Here is a 23,376-nt window from a genome sequence, read left to right on the forward strand (position 1 = left end):
CAATGGCCTTCCCTAGCCTGTCACAGTACCAAGCTTCAGCCGTTCTTCATGACCCCTTCATGCCTTCAAAACCAGTACCACCTGGGTGACTGTTACACATGACCAAGTACAGCTGCAGCATGAGATACAACCTTGGCTATCTCTGAAACTTCTTTGTGCTCTCAACAAACACTGCCCAGAAAATTTCCTTGGTCTCTTCTTAATCACCAGTAATTTCTTAGCTCCAGCTAACCAGTGTCAACTGTCCCAAAACTGATCTGTTCTGCTGCTTGCTGGAGCTGTACCATGGCCCCATTGTTCTATTACATTATCACTAGCTTCCTCTTTTCCAATAGAGGAATCTTTTAAAAATTGTATTTATTTTATATATGAGTACACTGATGCTGTTTTCAGATACACCAGAAGAGGGCATCAGATCCCTTTACAGATGGTTGTGAGCCACCACATGGCTGCTGGGAATTGAACTCAGAACCTCTGGAAGAGCAGCCAGTGCCCTTAACTACTGAGCCATCTCTCCAGCTTCATTTCCAATTCTTTCACTGCCTAAACCTGGTGGTCCTGGATCTTGCTCTGTAGATTAACCTTGAACTCAGAGATCTGCACACCTGTGTCCTGGGATTAAAGGTGTGTACCACCAGGCCTGCATTTAAATTTTACCTAGAACTTGCTCTGCCCCAGAAGAACCTTGAACTCAGAGATTTTCTTAGCTCTATCTCCTGGGATTAAAGGTGTGCACCACCTTGCCTGGATCTAAATTTAGCTGGGTAGGATCTTGCCAAGGTCTCCACTCCTTAATTCAATTTAATATCCTTCAACACAGGATTCAGCTCCATTTCACTTCCTGGTGTCCCTTTAATACTCAAACCATTTATTTTTCCTTTATAAGCTTGCTATGCTTATTCAAAGGAAGTTGTCACTAGTAGCAAGGTCAAGCTATTATGACAGGCCCTAAATGAGGCTTTAGAGACATGCTATTAGATGCATGCTAATAAACTGCTAGCCATACCTCCAGTCTTTAAATGCAAATATCACAAGCCCTCTGGTAATAAGAGAATGATGTATTATAATATGCACATATTACTCCTTTCATGGTATATCTGGTTTCTTTTAGCTTCCCTTTGAGATTCCCAGGCCACAGGTACCACCCATCCAATGGGGACAGGCTATCACTAAAGGACAGAGGTGGATTCTTATCAACATTGGATAATTTTGAATCTATTCCTAGAATTTTGAACTAAAAATAAAAACAGAAGTTCCCCCCCCCCCCCAGGAAGATCATTCAAGAGCATGAATACTTGAAAGCTATTGAAAACCAAATTCTAATACATGGAATGAAAACCTCAAAAAGACAGTTAACTTCGAGGAACAAAACTTCTCCCATCCCTAAGATCACATAGTAAAATAGCTGTCAAGTTGGCACTCATACAGCCTTGTACATCTTGGAATAAGGCTGTTGGCATGGCACACCAGTCTGCTTGGCAGAATGCCGAGATCTCTTTGTCAAAGGTAGATAGGTAGATAAGGGATAGAGAAATAATTCAGTAGCTAAGATCCTTCAGTGGATCAAAATTCGATTCCTACTTGGTGGCTCACAGCTGTCTGTAACTCTAGTTCCAGGGATTCTACCACCCTCTGTGGCCTCCTTGGGGACTGGACACACACTTGGTACCCAGACATACAGGAAGGCAAGATAACTCACACTCATGAAAGGGGTGCAGGGAGATAAGCCACCTGGTAAGCTGCTAAAAAGCAGTTGAGCCACCATTGTTGTCTGATTGTGTAACACACTATCTGAATGCACTTGGGCTCATCTACATTTTACAGTAAGAATACTTAGAGTACAGCAAACCACAGTAATGCTCAGTAGGAAGACACTGGCACTAGCAAGAGTCATTATTACCCGCCTTGAGGGTAATGGACCACATGGCATAGACAAGATAAAGAAACATCATATCCTGCTTTCTCCTGAGTGTTCGAATTTCTCAAGGGAATGACACTAGACCTTGAATGCCAAGAGACTCTCATTAAACCACTTCCATTCCTTTACTTTCTTCTTTAAGAGAGCATTTTTTTAGAGGTCATCTTTGACCTTTGCAGCCAGAGGATTACAATACACAGAAAGAAAGGGCTGGAAAGATGGCTCAGTGTTTAAGAGCACTGACTGCTCTTCCAGAGGTCCTACAGTGTACTTACATATAATAAATAAATAAATCTTTAAAAAAAAGAGACAGATGTTAGTATTGGTAATCAGAAGTCTGGTATTAGAAATTCAATGCACCTTATATTTATAAAAAGTCTACCTCTCTTGTATATACGTTTTCTTTCTGGCCCTTGCTCTAGTAAATGTAATGGGATCACCCTACAGTTTCAATAAATTTAAATTTTATTAATATGCTTTTAGATGCCAAGTAGAAGAAAATATGACTTCAGGATGATGAAAGTATTTATTATCCTTCTTACCTATCAACGACACCACACTGTAAGCTATATGAATCCAGCAGCCTATTTCAAATTTATAGATGACTCAGCACTTATCCATGTTAACTGATTAATTCCCATTTACATTAAAAATTAGACGTATCTGTGCCAAATGTTTATCCAAGAATATGTAGCATAAACAGGATTAGAATCTGATCTATTTTTAAGTTTTTGACTTTAACTGTGTCTAATACATGTGATTATGCAAACCAGCAGAGATGCCTTTAAGTCACTGGGCATAGCCTGAGATGTTGACCAATTTCACTTTCCCTGTGGTCTAGCTGAGTGTTCTTTGTTTAGGATCACAGAATTGGAATCAAGCATATATATATATATATATATATATATATATATATATGTATATATATATATATATATATATCTTGTTTTCATAACTGTTTTATGTATGTATGCAGATCATATGTGACATATCTGGATGCTTTTGGTGCTCCTGAGATGCAGCTAATTTATGACATAAAACTACTCACAATTTGAAGCAGTTCATTATTTAAACGTTCATTTTGCTTGAAAGTAAACATTACTAAGTATATATTGAGTATCTTTTATTCAATCTTAATATTATTAATCATTGTTATCATGATTTATTTTTATAATAATTTATTAAAAGAATGACTATACTCATGAAATTGTTATAGCCTAATATTAAAATTTTGTTAAATTATGCACGTGCATAACCTAATAGTGAGCAACTTCTTCCAGCTGCATTTGAGAGTAATTATTCCCAAGCTGGTTTTAATCTTTTTGTAGAGTCTCTCCCATATCATAGCTCTCCGCAGATTGTGAGTCCATTTCATCAAAGGTGTTTATATATGTTATCACGAGTGTCTAATTTTGCTATATTTATGGCATACGGCCCCCAAGAAGTATAAAGAATCCCTGTGAAGAGAGGCAAGCGTTATGCTAAGATCCTCTCTAGCTTAGAGCTTGGAAGAAACTTGCTAAGAAACTTAAGACCGAACTGGATCCTTTCCATGTAAAATAGCTGTCAAAGAAGGAAGAGGAAGGGAGTGGGTGGGAAACTTTCTAAAAGTCACAGGAAGTTTCAGGGACTGGCGAATCCTTTCACCCTTTTCAGTCTAGAAACAGAAACCCAGGAACTAGAGAACAGAGCAGCTAGAGGGGCCTGCACCCAAGAGCCGCCACCCGCTGCTCTTCACAGAAGGGTCGGAATGGAAGATTTAGAAGAACGCACACAAACTTCGGTTGGAAAGCGAGCCTTGGGGACGTTGCGGCGGAGGAGCGGCGAGCACGCGGGGAGCCCGCAGCCTTACCTGCAGATCCTCCGGCCGCGACCTGCCGGGAGGTCTCGTGCAGCAAGCTGACCTTGGAGGCCGACATCTTCGTGACCAGGGGACCGAGTGGCCGAGATACCGGAGCGAACTCCTCTGAAGGCCGCCGGCGATGGAGACCGGGTCCTGGGACTGAACTCTTCCCTGTGTGGCTGCGGTTCAGCTAAAGGCGGCGGTTCGGGCACCGACTCGCCGCGAGGTGGGAGGAGGGCGTCCGAACTTGCCCAGCGCTGCCAGAGGTTGCCCTTTCCACCAGGGCGCTGGAGGGGACACTGACAACTGGGGGCTGGGTAGACTTGGCCTACCTCAGTGGGCCAGGCTCGACCTTCTCGATAGGGGCTTATGAATTTGCCTATCTAGACCTGCGGAGTTTGTTTAGCTGTCTGCTTATCTAAAGTCTGCCTTTGACGGTGACGACAGTGAAGCAGCCTCAGGCGACCCTTGCCCTCCTGGCAGCCAAAATACAGTACTGTTCCAAAGAAGGGATAGTGAGTAAATTCCTCCAAGTTAGTCATCCAGAAGGTGAAGGCCACCGCAAGTAGGTCAGGGCAGATCTGTCTTAGACGGCGTTAACATGGTAACTTTGCCAGGGAAGTGGTTTTGGACATTCATTTCAATGCACAACAAACTGAGTTTTACTCGCTGCAAACCATAAAGGCCTTGTTATCCAAGTGTCCTGTGCTCAATTCACAGGGTCACCAAGCTGTGCCCAAGAAGCACGATTCGATGACTTGTCAGCCTAGTTATTCGGGGTTAGGGCCTGTGTGTTAAGTAGTTCCCTGTTAGGAACATTAAGGCAGATGTCAAAGAAGAGCATCAATAACCTATGTATTTCTTTCTACAAAATGTGGGATTACTCATCTAGCTCTTTAGAGTCGCTGACAAAACAAAACTCCCGGTTAGTGCCTGTTAGTAAACCTTAAGCTGTAAACTGCAGTGCAGAGAAACACTGGATTCAGATATTTTAGAATGCTCGCCACGCCCTGCCAGGCAGGAGACGATAAGACGGAGAACTGGGTGCCTGGAAACGCGGTTGTCCTTATCTCTAAAACTTAGTGTTTACTGTATGTACTGTATGTACAAAGTATAAACTGCCTTTGCTCACTGTCAGAAACATGGATATGTACAACTTAAAAGAATAAAACAATGTCAAATGTACAAATTAAATGTTTGTATCTCGTTCTCATTCTTTGAGCCTTTAAGTGTTGGTGATAGTGAGGCTGGGGAGATGGCTCTGCCGAGTGCTTTGCCGCGCAAGCCCGAGGACCCAAATCCAGATGCACTGTAAGACAGTATTGGTCTGGAATCCTAGCAGTGAGAAGGCAAAGTCAGGCAGAACCCTGGAACTGTCTGGTTGGTGGGGCTCCCAAATTGGTGAATTCTAGGTTCATTTACAGACCCATCCTCAAAAGGTAAAATGGAGAACAATTGAAGTTCTCCAACAGTAACCTCTAGCCACCACATATTCCTGCTGCATGTGAGTATCTGCTCACACATGCACGCACATGTGTACACACACATGCACAACACACATACCACGTGTACATATAAACTCACCATATGTATACACACATGCACATCCTACATGTATACACACACCACACATACACACTCCACATATACACACACATACACAAACAGTATGCCAGAGCCATACTGATACAAAAGAGGGTGTTTGCAGCTAACCATCAAACTGAACATGAGGAAGGACCCCAAATGAAGGAGCTAGAGGAAGGACTGAAGGAGCTGAAAGGGTTTGCAACCCCACAGGAAGAACAAAATCATCAACTAACCAAACCCACCACAGCTCCCAGGGACTAAAACACCAACCAATGAGTTCACATGGAGAGACCCATGGCCCCAGGTGCATATGCAGCAAAGGATGGCATTCTTTGGCATCAGTGGGAGGAGAGGCCTTTGGTCCAGCTTGTTTTCCCAGTGTAGCAAGGTGCTGAGGTGGGAGAGGGTGGGTGGGAGAGGGAGCACCTTCATGGAGGCAATTAGAGGGGGAGGGGGGATGAGATTGGGAGAAAGAGGATAACATCTGAAATGCAAATACAGAGAATATTCAATAAAATTAATAAATATTGAAGTTCTATTGCATTTTAGACATAGTCCTAAAATTCCAGAGCTTACAAAAATATTGTCAAAAGTAGAAATTGAGTTTCTCAAGATAATAACAGGACTAATCATTTATGTGAGTTTTTATTACAGGATTTTTTTTATAACAGTGAGACTGTAGATTCAAATGGTAACCCCAGGCCAAGCACATTCTGTCACAGAAGAAGCTAAAATAATGACCTTTCCCAAATTCATTTTATTTGTATGTGAGATATAGGGTTTTTTCTAAAACATGTAACCACCAAACTGTTTTGCATTTCTTTATTGGGTGTAGATATGTGTGGATGTATACATGCCACAGCGTATGCAGGTCAAAACACAGCTCGTGGGAGCGGGTTCTTTCCTCCCACCTTGTGAATAAATGTGATCCAGTTCAGAAAGCTCGGACCACAAGGCTGCTACGGTTCCCTTTATCAGTGAACCGTCTCATGGGCCTCAAAATACAGAATTTAAAAAGTCACAATTAGAATATCCCAAGGTGCACACTCAACTGGACTATGTATTCATTCATAAAAACCTACCTCCAGCATTTTCCTAGCATTAGCGATTTCTAACATTCAGCATCTCTTCATAATGGACTGTCTAATCTAGTGGAAGAGATCTTACCCTTTTGTAATGTAAACGTTTATCTCCCCTGGATTATCTCAGAACACCTAATACCTTCAAGTCACTATTTAGCCAAAGCTTATTTATGCCGTTATGTTCATGATTTCTTTTTACTCCTCAAACTCCTATCCTCAGAAGATGAGTTTGGATTTTCGGTCTCATCAAACCCTTCTCCCCTCCCCCGCCCCCAAAGTCCTCCCCTTTTGGACAAGGACAGAATGCTCTGAGTAAATGTATGTAAGGTCTAATAGCCCACATAGTCCAGTCTTACAACTGAGATAGGCCCCAAATGCAACAGCATGCTAGAGCTTGGGATGCTGGAAAGGGCCCGTCAGAGTCAACAAGTGCCACAGAGCCGAAATTGCTGCTGAGTTTCTGTCTGCAGCTAAATGTGCACAGGACAGTTCTGGAACTAATACAAGGTTTAACAAAACTAGTGATATTTGATCTACTGTTTGAGATTCCCACAACAATTTATCGTATTTCTGTCTTTGTCCTTAGAGAGGTTCTGCAAGCAGCTGACTGAGACAGATGCAGATACTCCCAGCTATCATTGCACTGAGGTCAGGACCCTGATGGAAGAGTTGGGGAAAGGATGGAAGGAGCTGAAGGGAAGAACAACAGAATCAACTAACCCAGACCCCTCAGAGCTCCCAGAGGCTAAGCTATCAACTAAAGAGCACCCATAGGCTGGTCTATGGCCCCCAGCACATATGTATCTGAGGACTGCCTTGTCTGGCCGTAGTAGGAGAGGATGCACCTAATTCTTCAGAGACTTGATCACCAAGGGAAGGGAGATGTGTGTTCATTGAGACTTGGGGAGGGGGGACTTTGAGGTGGTAGTGTGACTGGGTATGTGAGATGAGGGAGGGAGGGAGCACCCTCTCAAAGACAAAGGGGATGGGAGATGGGGTGAAGAACTCTTGGAGGGGGAACCGAGAAGAGGGTAACACTTGGAATGTAATTAAATAAAAGAATTTTTAAAATAGTGCTTAAATGTACTAATAATACTCAGAACAAAACTGCTGAAGTATGGAGCTCATATTTTAAAATTATTTATTTACCTGGCATTGGTTAAAAATTACAGAATTAGCTTTTTTTTTTTGTTTTTTACCACCACCTACCATCACAGCACAGTGAAAAGTACATTACTGTTAATGAATAATCTTCCCTTTCTTTTTAAACTTCAAACATTTTGTGTAAATACTACAGCATAAACCCAAACTAATAGTATGTGGAGACTCTTAAATCTTACCAATTTTGGCTGCAAGTTTAGGATGCCCCCTCTGTGTGCTGGCACTGAGGATATTTCCCAGAAGATTTCACCTCAAAGGTTCTGGTCTCCTATTAATCACAGCTGATTCATCAGCCCCAGATAACCACCATCAATATTTCCAGTAAAAGCAAAGGGTTCGAGTCTACAGGCTCTTAACCCGGAGTATCATGGGAATGGCCCTAATAGAATCTTTGCTTCTCTCGGGGAAACTTCACAGGCCAGGCCCCCGTTGTTTTCCATGTCTCTCTTAAGAGCTCCCATAAGAGTCCATTAAGTTCTGAGAACTCAAAAAGCTTTATGTATCCGAAATCTCCACAATCTTTTCAAAGAGAAACATAGTCATGTTCATCACAGTAATACCCCATGTTCCTGTTACCATTTTCTGCTCTAGTTTCTTTTTTTTTAAGAAAGTTTTATTTGTTTATTTGTTTGTTTATTTATTTATGATTTGTTTATCACTGTAGCTATCTTCTGACAAGCCAGAAGAGGGCATCAGATCCCATTACAGATGATTGTGAGCAACCCATGAGGTTGCTAGGATTTGAACTCAGGACCTCTCAAAGAGCACTCCGTGCACCTAACCACTGAGCCATCTCTCCAGCCGTCTAGTTTGTTTTTTATTGCTGTGGGAACTACCATGACCAAAAGTAACTTTGGAGGAAAAGATTAATTCCATCTTCCATTTTATAGTCTGTTATCAAGGAAACATAAGGCAGGATACTGGAGGTATGAACAGAAACGACAGCAGAAGAACATCACTCCCCACCTCAGCGCTGTAGCACCTCGATTGGGGAAGCCTTTCCCTTCAAAGCTGTAGCACTCCCAAAAAGTATTTTAATAAGAAAATAGTCGGGCTGGAGAGATGGCTCAGCGGTTAAGAGCACTGACTGCTCTTCCAGAGGTCCTGAGTTCAAGTCCCAGCAACCATATGGTGGTTCACACCATCCGTAATGAGATCTGATGCCCCCTTCTGGCGTGTCTAAAGACAGCTACAGTGTATTTACATATAATAAATAAATAAATAATAAATCTTAAAAAAGAAAATAATCAACATATCTTGAATTTAATGATAGATATGAACCTACTTATAAATTGAATTAGGCTTCTATTTATATTATAGTCCTAAATACCAATGAGACAGTTTTAAGAACGGTGGTTAAGGATAAATAAAACTAAGCTACATAATAAGAGCTGAAAGGTTTGGTATGTTTGTAAGAACAAGAAACGTTAGATTCTCCCCTTCCTCTTTCCCTCTTCCTGTTTTCCTCTTTTCCTCATTCCTCTCTTCTCCCTTCTCTTCTTCTCCATCTCTTTTCTCTCCATCTCTAAGGAAAGCCATGAGAACACATGATGAAATGGTGACTTCCTGTAAGTCAAGACGCCTCCTTGGAATCCAACCCTACTGGCACCTCTCTTTGTTACCTATAGGCTCTAAGTGTAAGATGATTGAGCACGCGTCTTATTTTATACAGAGAAGACATTCGTATAAGGATTGAAAGAAATAAGAAGCCAAAATATGGGCATGGCTAAAGAAAAAGAAGCATGGCCATCAAACAGGTGAAAGGATGGGGGAATGCTTGGGATGCTCAAAGTGACGTCAAAAAACCCCATGTGATAAGTTGAGGATGAAAGAGAAAAACATTAGGAGCAAAGTAACTGTGAAAACCCATCACTGTGACCTTAGAACTAGGACTTTGGGTGTTATTTTAGGAGTTAGGAGAAGCCACAACACAGTCTAGAGCAAGTCTGTATCCCCTGAAGGATATCATGAAAGGATCATGATGATTACTTTGGCCTCATCCCTGATTCAGTTTTTAGTAAGTATACCAGCCATTACTGCCTAGATGTCAGTTTTAAAATACAAACATATCTGCTGTGCTATGCAACTTATCCATTAATAGACTGGGATTTTGGGCAAAGGTCTCAATCCCCTCACACTTCAATCTCTTCCCTTGTCAATAAGAAACTGTGAGTAAGAAATCATTGGTCTTGAACTCTAGTAAGGTTTTACACACTTACATGAGTACTATACATTTTAGTACTTTCCTGATTCGTATAGGATTCCTGGCCTACTAATTATTATTATTATTATTATTATTATTATTATTATTATTATTATTATTATTAATTATTATATGTCACAATCTATTTACTTGAAAAATTTGTGTCTTGATTACTTTTTTTTGTGGTTATAAAAATTTAATTTGAGTTCAAATCTCACTCCGACCTAGGGCCAGCACAGCCCCGGGCTCGGACAGAGGCCGAATGGCTCAGGCTGTGCAGACAAATGGAACTCAACCATTAAACAAAACATGAGAACTCAGTGTGTACAAATTACAATGAACAACTCAGGAGACAATAACAGATGGCTTGGAAATTGTGGTTTCACCTAGAATCTACACAGTGAATTAATGTGTCCAATTTGTTTGGATGTGTTGAAGAACACCATGACCACAGAGGAGTGTTTACATCGGTTTTGTGCAGACTGTATTATCACAGCCCTCAGAAGTGGCAACAAAGAATGCCCTGCCTGTCAGGACAAAACTGGTTTCTAAAAGATCACTAAGGCCGGACCCAAACTCATCAGCAAGATTTATCTGAGTCTTGATGAGTGTGATGCTCATCAAGAGAGGGTAATAGTGAGGGTTAATGAGCACAACAGTCAACAGACTCTTAGCCACAGCACTGAGGAGGGGCTGAAGATACAGGCCACAAACAGATTACGGTGAGGCAGAAAGCAACAGATTGAAAATGACAGGGGAGCAGAGGACAATAGCGACAGTTCCCATTACAGAAATGCATCTACAGCAACCAGGGGGCTGGCCCTCGTAACAAACGGACCAAAACGTCCGATGACTCTAGGCTTGAACTTGATTGCAACAGTGCAGCAGTGGTGCAGATCCATCCCGTGATGGATGTCGCTGGTGAGGCTGAGTTAGTATTCAGGCCCCACCCAACACTTAGAGAAAAGGACGGTAGCAGCACACAGACAAGACACACAAAGACCTCAGGCAATGCCACTATTGATAACTTATGCAACTATCTGGCTGTGAGGTTAGCTCTAGAAGAGCTTCGAAAGAAAGGAGAATCAAACCAGATGAACCTGGACATAGACAGTGAGAAACTGTGCACCATTTATATAGCCACAGCCACAGCCGGTGGCCAGTTCACTGTTTTAAATGGCTCGTTTTCTTTGAAATTGGTCAGTGAGAGATACTGGAAAATGAAAAAAACCATGGAACTTTATTATGCGCCCACCAAGGAGCACAAATGAGCTTTTAAAAAATCAATTCTGAGGCTAGACATTTATAGTCTATTCCTTTAATATTAAAGATGTGAAGATTACTTCTATGGACAGATCTGGGATATGTTCAGTTTTCTTTCTGAGCCAGGCTTGTTTACAATATTAGATTAATGTCTCCTTAATTTAAAAACAATACTTTTTGGAAGGGACTCTAATAATTCAGTACTCCCCTAAGCCCCACACCCCTAGTAGTTTATCTAAGTTATATGCTTATAGAAAATGTGGTCCCTTTGGGAAGGGCACTTTGCCCTAGGAGTTTTTCATAGTGTTCTGTATTCTTTATCTTTTCCTTCCAGCTTTTGATCTTTTGAGATGGGGTCTCAGTATAAAGCCGGTTAGCCTGGAAGTTACTGAGTAGAACAGGCTGGCCTTGAATTTGGAGTAATAATTCTGCCCAGGTAATACTGCCTGGCTTAAGATTCTGTTGGACATCAGCCATCTTTCCCCCTTTCAAAAGGTTTTAACTTAAAGAAGATTAGACAATATGTATTCTGACTTTTTCCCCCATTGGAGACTTGTATATGTATAGTTTCCTATACAAACTGTAGTATCTTCATGAAGACCAAGGCTCAGATTTACTGTGCATAAAACACTTCTCATAGAATTATTATTTCCATGGTATTTTCTTACATAATGTCTCATTTAAAGGGAGGCTCTTAATGAACTTTGTGTTCATTGCCATGCGATGCTCCGTCTTTGTCGTGTGTTTTCGCTGTGAGTTTAGAATTTCTGGTGATGGGGAAGTGTCGAAGAGTCAATCATTCTTTGAAAACATGGTTCATTTACAGATTTCACTGAAGAGAAGTTTAAGTGGTGAAAATACATGTATTCCTCTGTACATTTGAGAGTTCTTCTGTATTTTACTGTTACTTTGTCATATATGTTTGATGCTTTTCTCTATTAAAATTCCAGAGACTGTGGAGGCATTTTGCACACTAGCCTTGATGAAAAGTACAAGATCTGTTCAAAGCACCCCTCACTTCTTTTCTTAATGAGTCGAGAATAACACAGACAGTTAAAGAGGGAAAAGAAAGGCTTTGTTTGAAGAGTTCTTTGCATCTTGAGTTGCAATGTGTTTATAAGTTTTGTGCTCTACTAACTGCACTCTGTAGAAGCAGGTTAATGGGATGAGAAAGTTGCCTTGACGTGTAATGAGACAATTCTGTAGAAGAATGTCAGCCAGTTGGGTAGTCATTCAAGTATTCTTAGATTTGTATTGAGAAAGCGTTGACAGTCTGGGAACCACAAGACTTTCTTCTGACCAGTCAGACTTAACATCTTAAATTTCATTTCTGTCCTAATACTACATACATCTCCAAGTTTATATTCTCACAGTATTTACAAAGACATGTTTGAATTGAAACTTCAACCCAGAAGGATTTTGATAGAAGGAAGAGACTTCCTTATTATAAGAGACTTAGTACCATTGTAACTAAAGGGTCAGTCATTTTAACTCGTTCTCTGTCTGTTCAGACAGATCAGGGCCAACTTCATGCTTTAATCTTGAGCCAACTATGAAAACTTAAAGGCTTACTCAATTTTTTATCACTTTACTGAAAATATTTGAAATCTGTTTTTACATTTTTTTTTTTTTTTTTTTTTTTTTTTTGGTAATCTGTGCCATAAGGTTTGAAAACCACCAAAAAGTATATAAACTTTTATATCCAATTCCTTTTCTGGGGTAATGTTAAGTTGTATAGATTATCACTGCATGTTCTCTGAATATAACTCTTGTTTTGTAATGTGATTGTTTAGATTTAATTGGTGATTAATATTAGATTAGTAGTTGCATTAAATAATTAAATTTTGTGGCTAATTGAAATTTTATATAAGCAGAAATCTATTTGTGACTATAAGGTTTGTGCTTAGAGAATATGTTTTTAATCTGTTTATGGAAGCATATAAATGTTTGCATCATTTTTTAAAATTTGATTTAAATTATATTATAAAAACCTAATTGCCAAGTTGAGTATGGAATCACAGTTAAAACCTTTCTGGAAAGACCTTCATTGATAATAATTTTGATTATGTTCATTCATAAGGATTCTGGAGTTTGTTTGTTTGTTTGTTTGTTTTGAGACAAACTTACCAGGTAGCCTTGGCTGACCTGAAACTCACTGTGTAGACTATGCTAGCCATAAACTCATAGTGATCTGGAAAACGCAGCCCCCACCAGCCACTTAACCTTACCTAGGCCATCATCAATATGGCCACAGTGAAGACTGTCAACTCTATTTCCCTGGTTGCACCCCAGTGCCTGGTTCACCGATCTCCATGTCAACCTGTGTGACCTGGCAGGCAAAGCTCCTCCCCCCACATACACCCTGCTTCTTAAAAACTATGGGACAGCCCCCACCAGTTTATGACTGTAATGCACATTTGGTTCGATGAGAAACTAGACACCAAGCTTTTCATGTCTGCCCATGACATCCCAGAGCCTTGACAAAGGCAATAAATGCAGGACCCTGAGGTCTTCTTCTGTGCAGCCTGGAGATGCAAATTCACTGGATGGATTCACTGGATGCTCTCCAATCACCATCGCCATGACTAGGTTCAATGCCCGGAGCTGTGGGGAGAAATGCAATCCTCTTATTATTAGATTCACAGATGATGGCAAGAAGGATGAATGGGCTACTTGTAAGACCTGGGGACTGAGACTTTATGTTACTGGTAAGGATACTGGAGTCCTGTTCACATCTGACTTCAGGTTTAGACACCTTCAATTGTTCTTGTTCTCAATGTCTTGCTGGCTAAACCCCCACCTACACAACCACCAATCCAACCCTAGGGTCCATGCCCATCTTCCCCTAATAAGGCCCCAACCCAAGCCACCAAGACAACACAAAGACTGAGTAATGATAGCCCTGACATGTTCTGGAATATGATGGTTCAGTCTTTTCAGTGAGGGGGAGTCCAACCTGGAAAATATCTAATTGAATGACTCTTATAAGCTAACAGGTGGGTGCTGACAGGTCACCAATGCCTCCAGACCTGAGTTACCTGAATTGTGCTGGCTCTGTTGTGAGATAAAACCACCCTACTTTGAACTTATAGTCCTTGATTGGAAACTATACTGAAACTGAAAACCCCTATGAGTACAGATGGCAACAAGGTGAGACTAAGCTGACCTTACAGGCCATAGCATGCAGGGCACCTGTTTAGGGCCAGATCTTGGGGCCTATAGCCATTGTACAGGCTGGTTTTGTGTCAACTTGACACAAGCTGGAGTTATCACAGAGAAAGGAGCCTCAGCTGAGGAAATGCCTCCATGAGATCCAGCTGTAAGGCATTTTCTCAACTAGTGATCAAGGGGGGAGGGCCCAGCCCATTGTGGGTGGTGCTATCCCTGGACTGGTAGACCTGGGTTTTATATAAGAAAGCAGGCTGAGCAAGCCAGGGGAAGCAAGCCAGTAAGTGACATCCCTCCATGGCCTCTGCATCAGCTCCTGCTTCCTGACCTGCTTGGGTTCCAGTCCTGACTTCCTTTGGTGATGAACAGCAATGTGGAAGTGTAAGATGAATAAACCCTTTCCTCCCCATTTCTTGGTCATGATGTTTTGTGCAGGAATAGAAACCCTGACTAAGACAACCATCTTTGTAACCAGACCCACAAGATAAACCCAGAAAATGTTAAATGATAAATACCTATTACCTGGTAGGCATGCACGTTGGAGCTTACTTTCCTCATGGGTCCTCAGGGCTATACTACATCAGGACAAAGAATTCTATATACTTGTCCAGTTGTTACCCAGAATCATCTATCACACAGATGAGCAAGTCCTAAATTTCTTCGATGGGACTTGGGTTTAGTCCCCATAAGAACCAGCTGTGACTCTGGTGGTTCTCATAGGAGTGGGTGTGACTGGCACAGGAACAGAGAAAGTTTCCTTGGTGTTGCAAAACAAACATCAGGAGAGTCTAAGAGAGGCTGTAGATGATGATGTCGAGAGGTTAGAAAAAGGAATCTCTCACCTCCAAGATTCTCTGGGCTCCCTGGTAGAGGCGGTACTCTAAAACAGGATGGGACTGGACCTCCTGCTTATGCAACAGGGAGGACTATGTGTGGCCCCCAAAGAAGAATACTGTTTTCATGTTGACCACTGCGGAGTGGTCAATGAGTCAATGGCCAAATGTTAGAGAAGGGCTGGCCAAGAGGATAAGAGAAAGAGAGCAGGCACAAGGCTGGTTCAGCAGCTCCTCATGGCTGCCCCTGATATCTACCCTGCTGGGCCCTGCCTGACCCCTGGTATCTACCCTGCTGGACCCCTGCTCATTTTACTTCTGTTCCTTACCTTTGGCCCCTGCATCCTAAACAAATTAGTCCGGTTCATGAAAGAAAGACTTAGGACTATTCAACTTATGGTGATGAAAGGTCACCTTTACCAGTCCCTCCATAACGAAGCCTTTGAGTTTCAGGAAGCCCCATGATTGTGCTTTCTAGAAACCAGAGATCGTGAAGGATGAAATGGAACTGGATTCCATCTGAAAGAAGGGAAGAAAGAAAGAAAGGGGGTGGGAGGGAGAAAAAAGAAAGGAAGGAAGGAGAAAGAAAGAAAGAAAGAAAGAAAGAAAGAAAGAAAGAAAGAAAGGAGGGAGGGAGGGAGGGAGGGAGGGAGGGAGGGAGGGAGGGAGGGAGGAAGGAAGGAAGGAAGGAAGGAAGGAAGGAAGAAAGAAAGGAAGGAAAAAAAGAAAGCCTGAGAACTTAACCCCCAGCTGAACCCAAACTGCACCCCAGTACCAGGAGGGGCCCGTGGCTTGTCCTTGGCCCATACCCCAGAGTCACTCTCTAGTTACTCCCTAGCAACAGCCAATCCAGGGAATTCTGATTGTTTCAGACAGTTTGTAATTATTCATGGTTTTCATTCAGAGCACCCACCTGTCAGCTTGCTATAGACATTCTATAAAATGCTTGCCAGATTGGACACCCCCCCCCCACTTGCTCCCATTTCCTTTCAAACCTTGTCTCACTGAGGGTTTGAGGCTGTTTCAGCAACCCATCCTGCTGATGTAACCTATGCCCCTAAAAAATATAAAACCTGCTTGTAATAGCTATTCGGGATCACTTTCTAGTCATCTGCCCCTAGTGGCTGCTTGAGGGTCCAACCCCGACACACCTGAAAATAAACCTCTTGCTGTTGAATCGAACTCCGTTCTCACTTGGGAGGTCTACTGGTAGTTAAGACTCATTTTGAGTCTTACACTGTTCATTGAAAATAGATTCTTGGGCTAGAGAGATGTCTCAATGGTTAAGAGCACTGGCTGATCTTCCAGAGGTCCTGAGTTCTAATCCCAGCAACCACATGGTGGCTCACAACCATCTGTAATGGGATCTGATGCCCTCTTCTGGTATGTCTGAAGATAGCTATAGTGTACTCACATATATACAATAAATAAATCTTTAAATATATATATATATATATATAATTTCTCAACAATGCAAAAATAAGGATGCAATATGAACGTATGAGTGGCTTCTAACAAGTGAGCCAACTTGTTAAAAAATTACTTTGGAAGGAGATAAAAAGATTTAGGGAGTGGCAGTCTCAGGAGATCCCACCCAGCTAAGTTTTTTGTTTGTGCTTACAAAGGCAGATAGATTCCAGAGTTCAGGGTCAGTCTAGGACAGAGCAAGGTTAGGCTCTGGCAGGTGGAAATGGTAACTTCAGGACAGGGTCCCACCCTACTACCTTATATTCTATGCTTAACAAAGGAAGACAAAACTCTGAGTTCTTTTGCAATGTTAAGAAAAATAATGTATGCTTTCTGTCTCCTAAGAATCATAGGGTGGGAAACTGGGGTGCTAATTCCTAAGATAATCAAAAGAAACCTGGAGTAAATGACTAGACTAATATGTAAAAATAAAAGATTGGACCTGTGTCCTACAGGAGATGAGCTATCCAGAGAAATTTTTAGAATAAAAACAAAGAACTCCTTGGAGATCTCTCTCTCTCTCTCTCTCTCTCTCTCTCTCTCTCTCTCTCTCTCTCTCTCTCTCTCTCTCCTCTCCTCTCCCTCTCCTTCTCTTCCTCCCTCTCTCCCTACTTCTCTGTCTCTCTTTTTTTGTGTCTGTTTCTTCTATCTCTGTCTCTCTCTGTCTCTCTCTCTCTCACACACAGACACACAGAAGCAGCCCATGCACAGAGGCATCTCTTAGAATAGCAAGCAGGCAGAATGTGGACAGAGAAATCCCAGAGAGAAAGCAGGTTATAGAGAGAAGCAGGATGGGAAAGCTGGATCAGGCAGAACACAGGTCGGCAGTTTGGTCCAGGATTTGACTTGAAGTCATTGTTTTCCTGTTCCCAGATCCCTTCTCTCAGAACCACTATCCATGCCGAGGCTGGTCCTTGGCACCGTCCTTATCCTCTTGTTCTGTTACTTACTGGATACTCTTTTGTTATTTGATCCAAGGTTTTAATTATAATTGCCCATACTTATTGACACTTCTTACTTCCAGTCTAGATTTCTCTGTGCCTGTGCCCGTATCACATTCTCCATGTCACTAGAAACTCAGACTGAACTTAGATACGAGTCCATATTCTCCAATTTCTCCCCTGACTCTAGAACCCTTGTTATCCTTCAGTATTGTTCAGTCTTGAATTCTTCCTGATTTATATCCCCAAGTCTGAATTCCAAAGTCAGAATTCCCTCCTTTTAAAACTCTCCTGCTAATACCTTTGACATACATGTTTATTGTCAATAAACTCTTACATGTTTAATATTGCCTCTGGATTTTTCCTTTACAATCCTGCCCCAACTAAAACACACTTTCTCCTAGAAGACATTCATTTCCTTACAACCTTCTGAAGTGATCGACTATCTCCAGATTATTAAACTCTCACTTAAAAACCACATCTGCATCTTTAAGTTTGCTTTTCAATAGGCATTTAATTGACATTTTTTGTATATTTATCATGTGTATGTTGTATCAAAATATGTATACACCCTGAGATGGCTAAATTTAAGTACTTAGCACATTTATTACTGCATACAGTTTTAATAATTTTATTTTTGAAACACATTTTCTTAGAAATTAAAACAAATAAAAATGTACTGTTATTAACTAGCTTCACCATGTTGTGTGAAAATGTATTAAAGATATTCTTCCTGGTTAATTTTAGATTGCTATAGTATCTCATACATTTTGGCAGGAAATATGAGATTCCTGGGGCAGACACTAGTAACTTTATTCCTCATGGCATAATAAACTCTGAGCTTGAAAGTCTCATCATTTTAATTCTCTCTCCCCCAGACTCCATGGAGACACTGAAGATACCCAAGCAAATGCTGCACACATAGTGGAGTTTGTCAGAACTGAGGTTCCAAATATAGAAGGGAATGCACCGGTGAACTTCACAGCCATTTCCCCAGAGGGTGACATTATCTTTATTGTGCCACCAAGAAGCCTGTCTGCCCTCTACATTGGAGTGCAACACAGTATTTGTCTTCTGAGGCTATTGGCTATACACAATGTCCTTAAGAAGACAGTCCAGAGCAACCATTATTACAACACATGCAGAGATGCCAGAGACACAGAGAATTTCTTCATAGACATGCTCCCTTATTTCCAGCCATCTTTTCTTATCCCACTTCTTCTGTGTGTGGGGTGTATATGTGTGCACACGTTTGGCAGCTAGCTTAAATTCTTAGCTTACAGAACCTAGAATCCCCTGGGAAGAAACTTTCAGTGCTTGACTGTCTACACCAGCTTGGCCTGTGGACATATCTGTGGGGGGCTGTCTTGGTTCATAATTCACTGGCAAAGACCTGCCCTAAATACACAGTGTTAGCTCTGGTGGCCGCCGGGATAAAACGACAAGGACGGTTCTTGCTTCGTTGTTCACTTGGCCTTCATTCCTAGGTTCGGTTCTCTTTGCTTTTAACTGTGGGTGTGATGGAAGCAGCTTTCTCGGGCTTCTGCTGATGTGACTCCCTCCCTGGAAAAGACCATAACTTGATATTTTGAGTTTTAAAAAAGCCCTCTCCCACCTTAGTTACTTTTGTCAGAGTATTTTATTGTAATAACAGAAATGAAGCTAAAACAACCCGGTTTTGTGTGTGATCACATGTATAGAGGTCAGAGGTGAATGTTGGGTGTCTTCCTCTTAATTTTCTTGAGACAAGGTCTGTTGCTGAGCCCAGGACTTACTGTTTTAACAAGATTATCTAGACAACAAACTTCAATGACCCATAAGTCTCTATCCTCTCAGGAACCAGATTCCTGGTACAAACTACTATGTGTGGCTTTTCACATTTGATGCTAGGGATCCGAACTTGGTTCCTCATGCTCATTTAACAACAACTTTATTGAGTAAGCCGTCTCTCCAGACCCTTAGTCTACCTCTTAGCTTTTTCTACATGGCCCTTGTTATCAGCATGGCAGCAGTATCTATAAAATACTGATTTTAAATATTCCAACTGTGCTCGCCACTCCTTATACTTCTAATACATTTTAGAATTACCTTGTAACTTTTGTCTCAAGTATTGTAATACATGGTCTTGGATATTTCTCAATATCTACCTACCCTACTTCCTTACCACTTTAGCTGGGCAATAGACTCTGGGATCTGTTACTATAACCAATTCTCTGCACGTACCTGCTTCTACTGCCTTCCTAGAAGTTCACAACCCTGTTGAAGCACAATTCTCCCCATTATCACACGCCTGTGATGAATAAACTCACTCACCAGTCTTGGAGGTCACCATCTTCCAGTCTCAGACTTCCTCACAAGCTGTCATCTCCAGCTCATTAGACACCTGACCTTGTGTATTAACTTTGTCTTGTTTATTATCCGTCTGTCTGACAGAGGCATTCAGCGCTGCTTCATCTTCTCACCTCCAAATCGATGCACCTTTCCAGACTTGTACTCACACCCTTGATTTTCCTCCTGTTACCATGGGGGAAAACCTGCTTTTTTTATATATATAAAATTCTTTTACATTCAGGCACAAATACTTGCATGTTGTATAATTTCATTTATTTGAAGTATCCAAGCAGATAAATGCATCAGTCGGAAAACAGCTCGGTGGTTGCAGGGAAGTGGAGACAAAGAGAAGAAATAAGATGACCGCTTTGTGGTACCTTATTTCGTTCTGCTCCATCAGCCTGAATGATAGCAGAGCATCTCTAGGGGCGGTGAGTTTATCCGGGAGTAAATGAGAAGATTATAATATGGAAAACAGACCAGAGGGGTCTAAGGGTCAGTCCAGGGAGACTGAGGTAAGAAGAAATTTGCAGAGGCATAAGAGATGAGTGCATACGATTTGTTCTGAAACAGTTCATCACAGAGACAGCATATTATGCGAGGGATCTCACGTGTTAGGCTAGCTGTCCTTGACTCCTGTGGGAAACTTCAGAATGGAAAGTGTTCAGGAAATGTTATTACAATGAATAAAAGAGTCCTTCTGGGAGTTTCTGTAATACTTTTTATCATAAGCACATGTACACGGGGCCCCCTCATTCCTGTTTGATTATGGTTTGAAACAAGTGACTCATTTGATCCTGATAACCTACAGTGGGTTGAAGGAAATACTTACAAGCTGAAGAGAGATGGCAGCTACACAGCTTTGTGAATGTACTAAGTGGGCTAATCGTTCACTTTAAAGTGCTGTCTTTTGTTATAGCAATTTCCCTTCTATAGGATGAGATGTGGCCATTTCTTCCCGCATTTAATCATTCTTCTCCCCTCTCTCCTAATCATAATGAATGATATGAAAACTCACATCATTGCTTTCTTATTTCTTTTCTTAGATGAGTCCTCCTTCATCAGCATACAAGCACCTCAAATGACACTATTGATAAAACAAAAAACCTCCCCTACTCCCTTCTAGATGATATATAAACTCTTCTGGATAACTTGGTTTAGACACTGACTTCCACTCTGTGTGCTTTACTCCAGACTGAATGAGTCACAAGCTGGAGGCAGGCTGCACTGGGTAGACAGATAGGTAGATGTATACACACACATATATGAAATATTACATGTCACATTCAGCCCTCATATGTCTCTTCTTTCTTCTCCCACTACCAGCCACACTCGTCTGCCCTATCACTTTTGTGTCTTTCTGGTTTTTAGTTTTGCTTTGTAACTCATTGTGACTCACTGGCTTTAACCAGGGCCACTTGTATGGGGTAAATCTGTTCATTGGAACTTGAGTAACTAACCAGTGGTTATGTCACTGGGTGAGACCCATGAGCCCTTCCCCCATCTATGTCTGAATATTCACTGGTTCGTTCTAGTGCCCTATCCAGGTAACCCCAACAGTCATGAATTAGTGAGTGCCATGGTCAGGACATGTGTATTAGACAGCTGTGTTAGTTGAGGTTTTATTGCCATGACCACAGCAACTCCTTAAGGGAAAACACTTAATTGGGGCCAGCTTGTGTAGTCCAAAGGTTTAATTCATCATTGACATGGCAGGACACCATGGGGAATGGGTCAGACATGGTGCTGGAGAAGGTGATGATAGTTCTACCTCTTTCTTGATATGCAGGCCACAGGAAGAGAATGCCACACTGGGTGCAATTTGAGCATATGAGATCTTAAAGCCAACCCCAGTGACAACACTTCCTTCAACAGGGCCACATCTCCTAATAGGGCCTATGGACCTATGGGACAACTTTTATTCCAACCACAACAGTGTTTTACGGGCTCTTCTCTATCACTCAACTCTCATATTGTTCCTCTTCTCTGATGTTCTCTGAGCCCTAAAGGTGGTGATATCTGTGCCCCATTTAATGCTGAACACTCACAAATCACTTGTTCTCAGCGCCTTGAGCAGACGTGAACCTCTGTATTGACTGCCATTCACTGCAGAGAGAAGCTTCTTCCATCGAAACAGAGTGATGCACTAGTGTTCGGGTAAGTATTTAGGAGACAGTTTGATGTGCCAAAGCAAAAGAGCTAGTTTTACCCCTAGTTCTTCTTCTCTCTTCGGCCACAGGCCTGTGAGCAGGTTCATAGGCATGAACATCCTCCCCACCATAGAGTGGTTAAGGTGATACAGTCTTGTTGGAGGAAGTATGTTACCAGTGACAGAATTTGAGACTTAAAAGGTGTTTTTTTTCTCTAGTTTTCAGTCTCTGCTTTACACACACACACACATACACAGGTTCACATATATACTCTCTATATATATTCATATACATACATATACATATACATCATATACATATGTACATATGATACAAATATAGATAAAGATACACACACACAGGTTCACATATATACTCTATATATTCATATACATACATATACATATACATCATATACATATGTACATATGATACAAATATAGATAAAGATACACACACACACACAAATATATATATATATTTCCACCATGCTGCTTGCTGTCATGGCTCTTCCCTGTCATCATGGGCTTTTATTCCTCTAGAATCATATGCCTAAATAAACATTTTTATTATATAAGTTGCCTTGACAATGGTGTTTTATCACAGCAACAGAAAACTAGTAAAATTATCCCTGGAACAGTCACGTTACTATTTTGCCCTTTTACCAGTAAGCGCCTCTAACCTGGCAAGGTGGCACTGTAGAATGCAAGGTTTAAAGCTTGAGAAACAGTTGCTGACTTCCCCCCCCCCCCCCACCCAGTTCCTGGCCTGTAGGAAGAAACATACAGCTCGATTACAGCACAGTTTTTCTGTATTCCGAGATCAAGGTGTGTCTTCAAAATAGGGTCTTAATAATAGTTCTGGTAGTCAACCCATGGTAATGGCTATAATCTGTATGGTTTGGGGACCCCGTGAAGCCTTCCTGGTCATTGACTCTCAGGGTGGTCTTCCAAATCTGACATTGGGGTTTAACCCATTACCTCTAGTATTGACATTACCAACCCATGCATGCTGCCTCCATTCACAGTCTTTAAAATTGAGGGTTTAAAATTGAAACACAGTAGGTTTCTATGCGGCTTCTCCATCAGGCACCATACATCTGTTTTGCATTAATAAATACTGTTTTTTATTACTATTGCTATGTTGTGTAATTTGAAATCAGGTATGATTCTTCCTGCAGAATTACATTTGTTCACGATTGTTCTGGTTTGTTTGGATCCAGGAATCATCTAACAAAATACTCAGACTCTGATCTCAGTTAAGCAAAGCATAGTTTATTGAACATACAGACCAAAAATGACTGATACAGCCTTAGACTCAGAGCTAAGACTATGTCACTGAATGTTTTCCAGGAACAGTTTATGAAGTTAAAACTCACAATGAGTTCATGTGCAGGTGCAAGAAGTGTTGCCCAGTGATTGGATCTGAC

At 41.4% G+C, this 23,376-nt stretch overlaps 1 protein-coding gene and 1 pseudogene across 2 annotated transcripts in view; one reads left to right on the forward strand and one right to left on the reverse strand.

The window, feature by feature from the left end:
* The window catches only part of SLC25A21 (solute carrier family 25 member 21), a gene marked incomplete at its 5' end in the record, with an annotated part of 482,512 nt that extends 478,315 nt beyond the window's left edge, over window positions 1–4,197 (reverse strand). Inside the window, one exon of the mRNA XM_080921836.1 lies at window positions 3,771–4,197. Within this exon, the coding sequence (XP_080777962.1) occupies window positions 3,771–3,837 (67 nt within the window). The remainder of the gene's footprint in view (window positions 1–3,770) is intronic.
* A 5,859-nt stretch (window positions 4,198–10,056) lies between these two features.
* Window positions 10,057–11,065, forward strand: LOC308413898 (E3 ubiquitin-protein ligase RING2-like; annotated as a pseudogene). The gene has a single exon. The product of its transcript is annotated as an E3 ubiquitin-protein ligase RING2-like (transcript).
* Window positions 11,066–23,376: the final 12,311 nt, after the last annotated feature.

This window comes from Micromys minutus (assembly GCF_963924665.1).
Source record: "Micromys minutus genome assembly, chromosome: 1".
Classification (NCBI taxonomy): domain Eukaryota; kingdom Metazoa; phylum Chordata; class Mammalia; order Rodentia; family Muridae; genus Micromys; species Micromys minutus.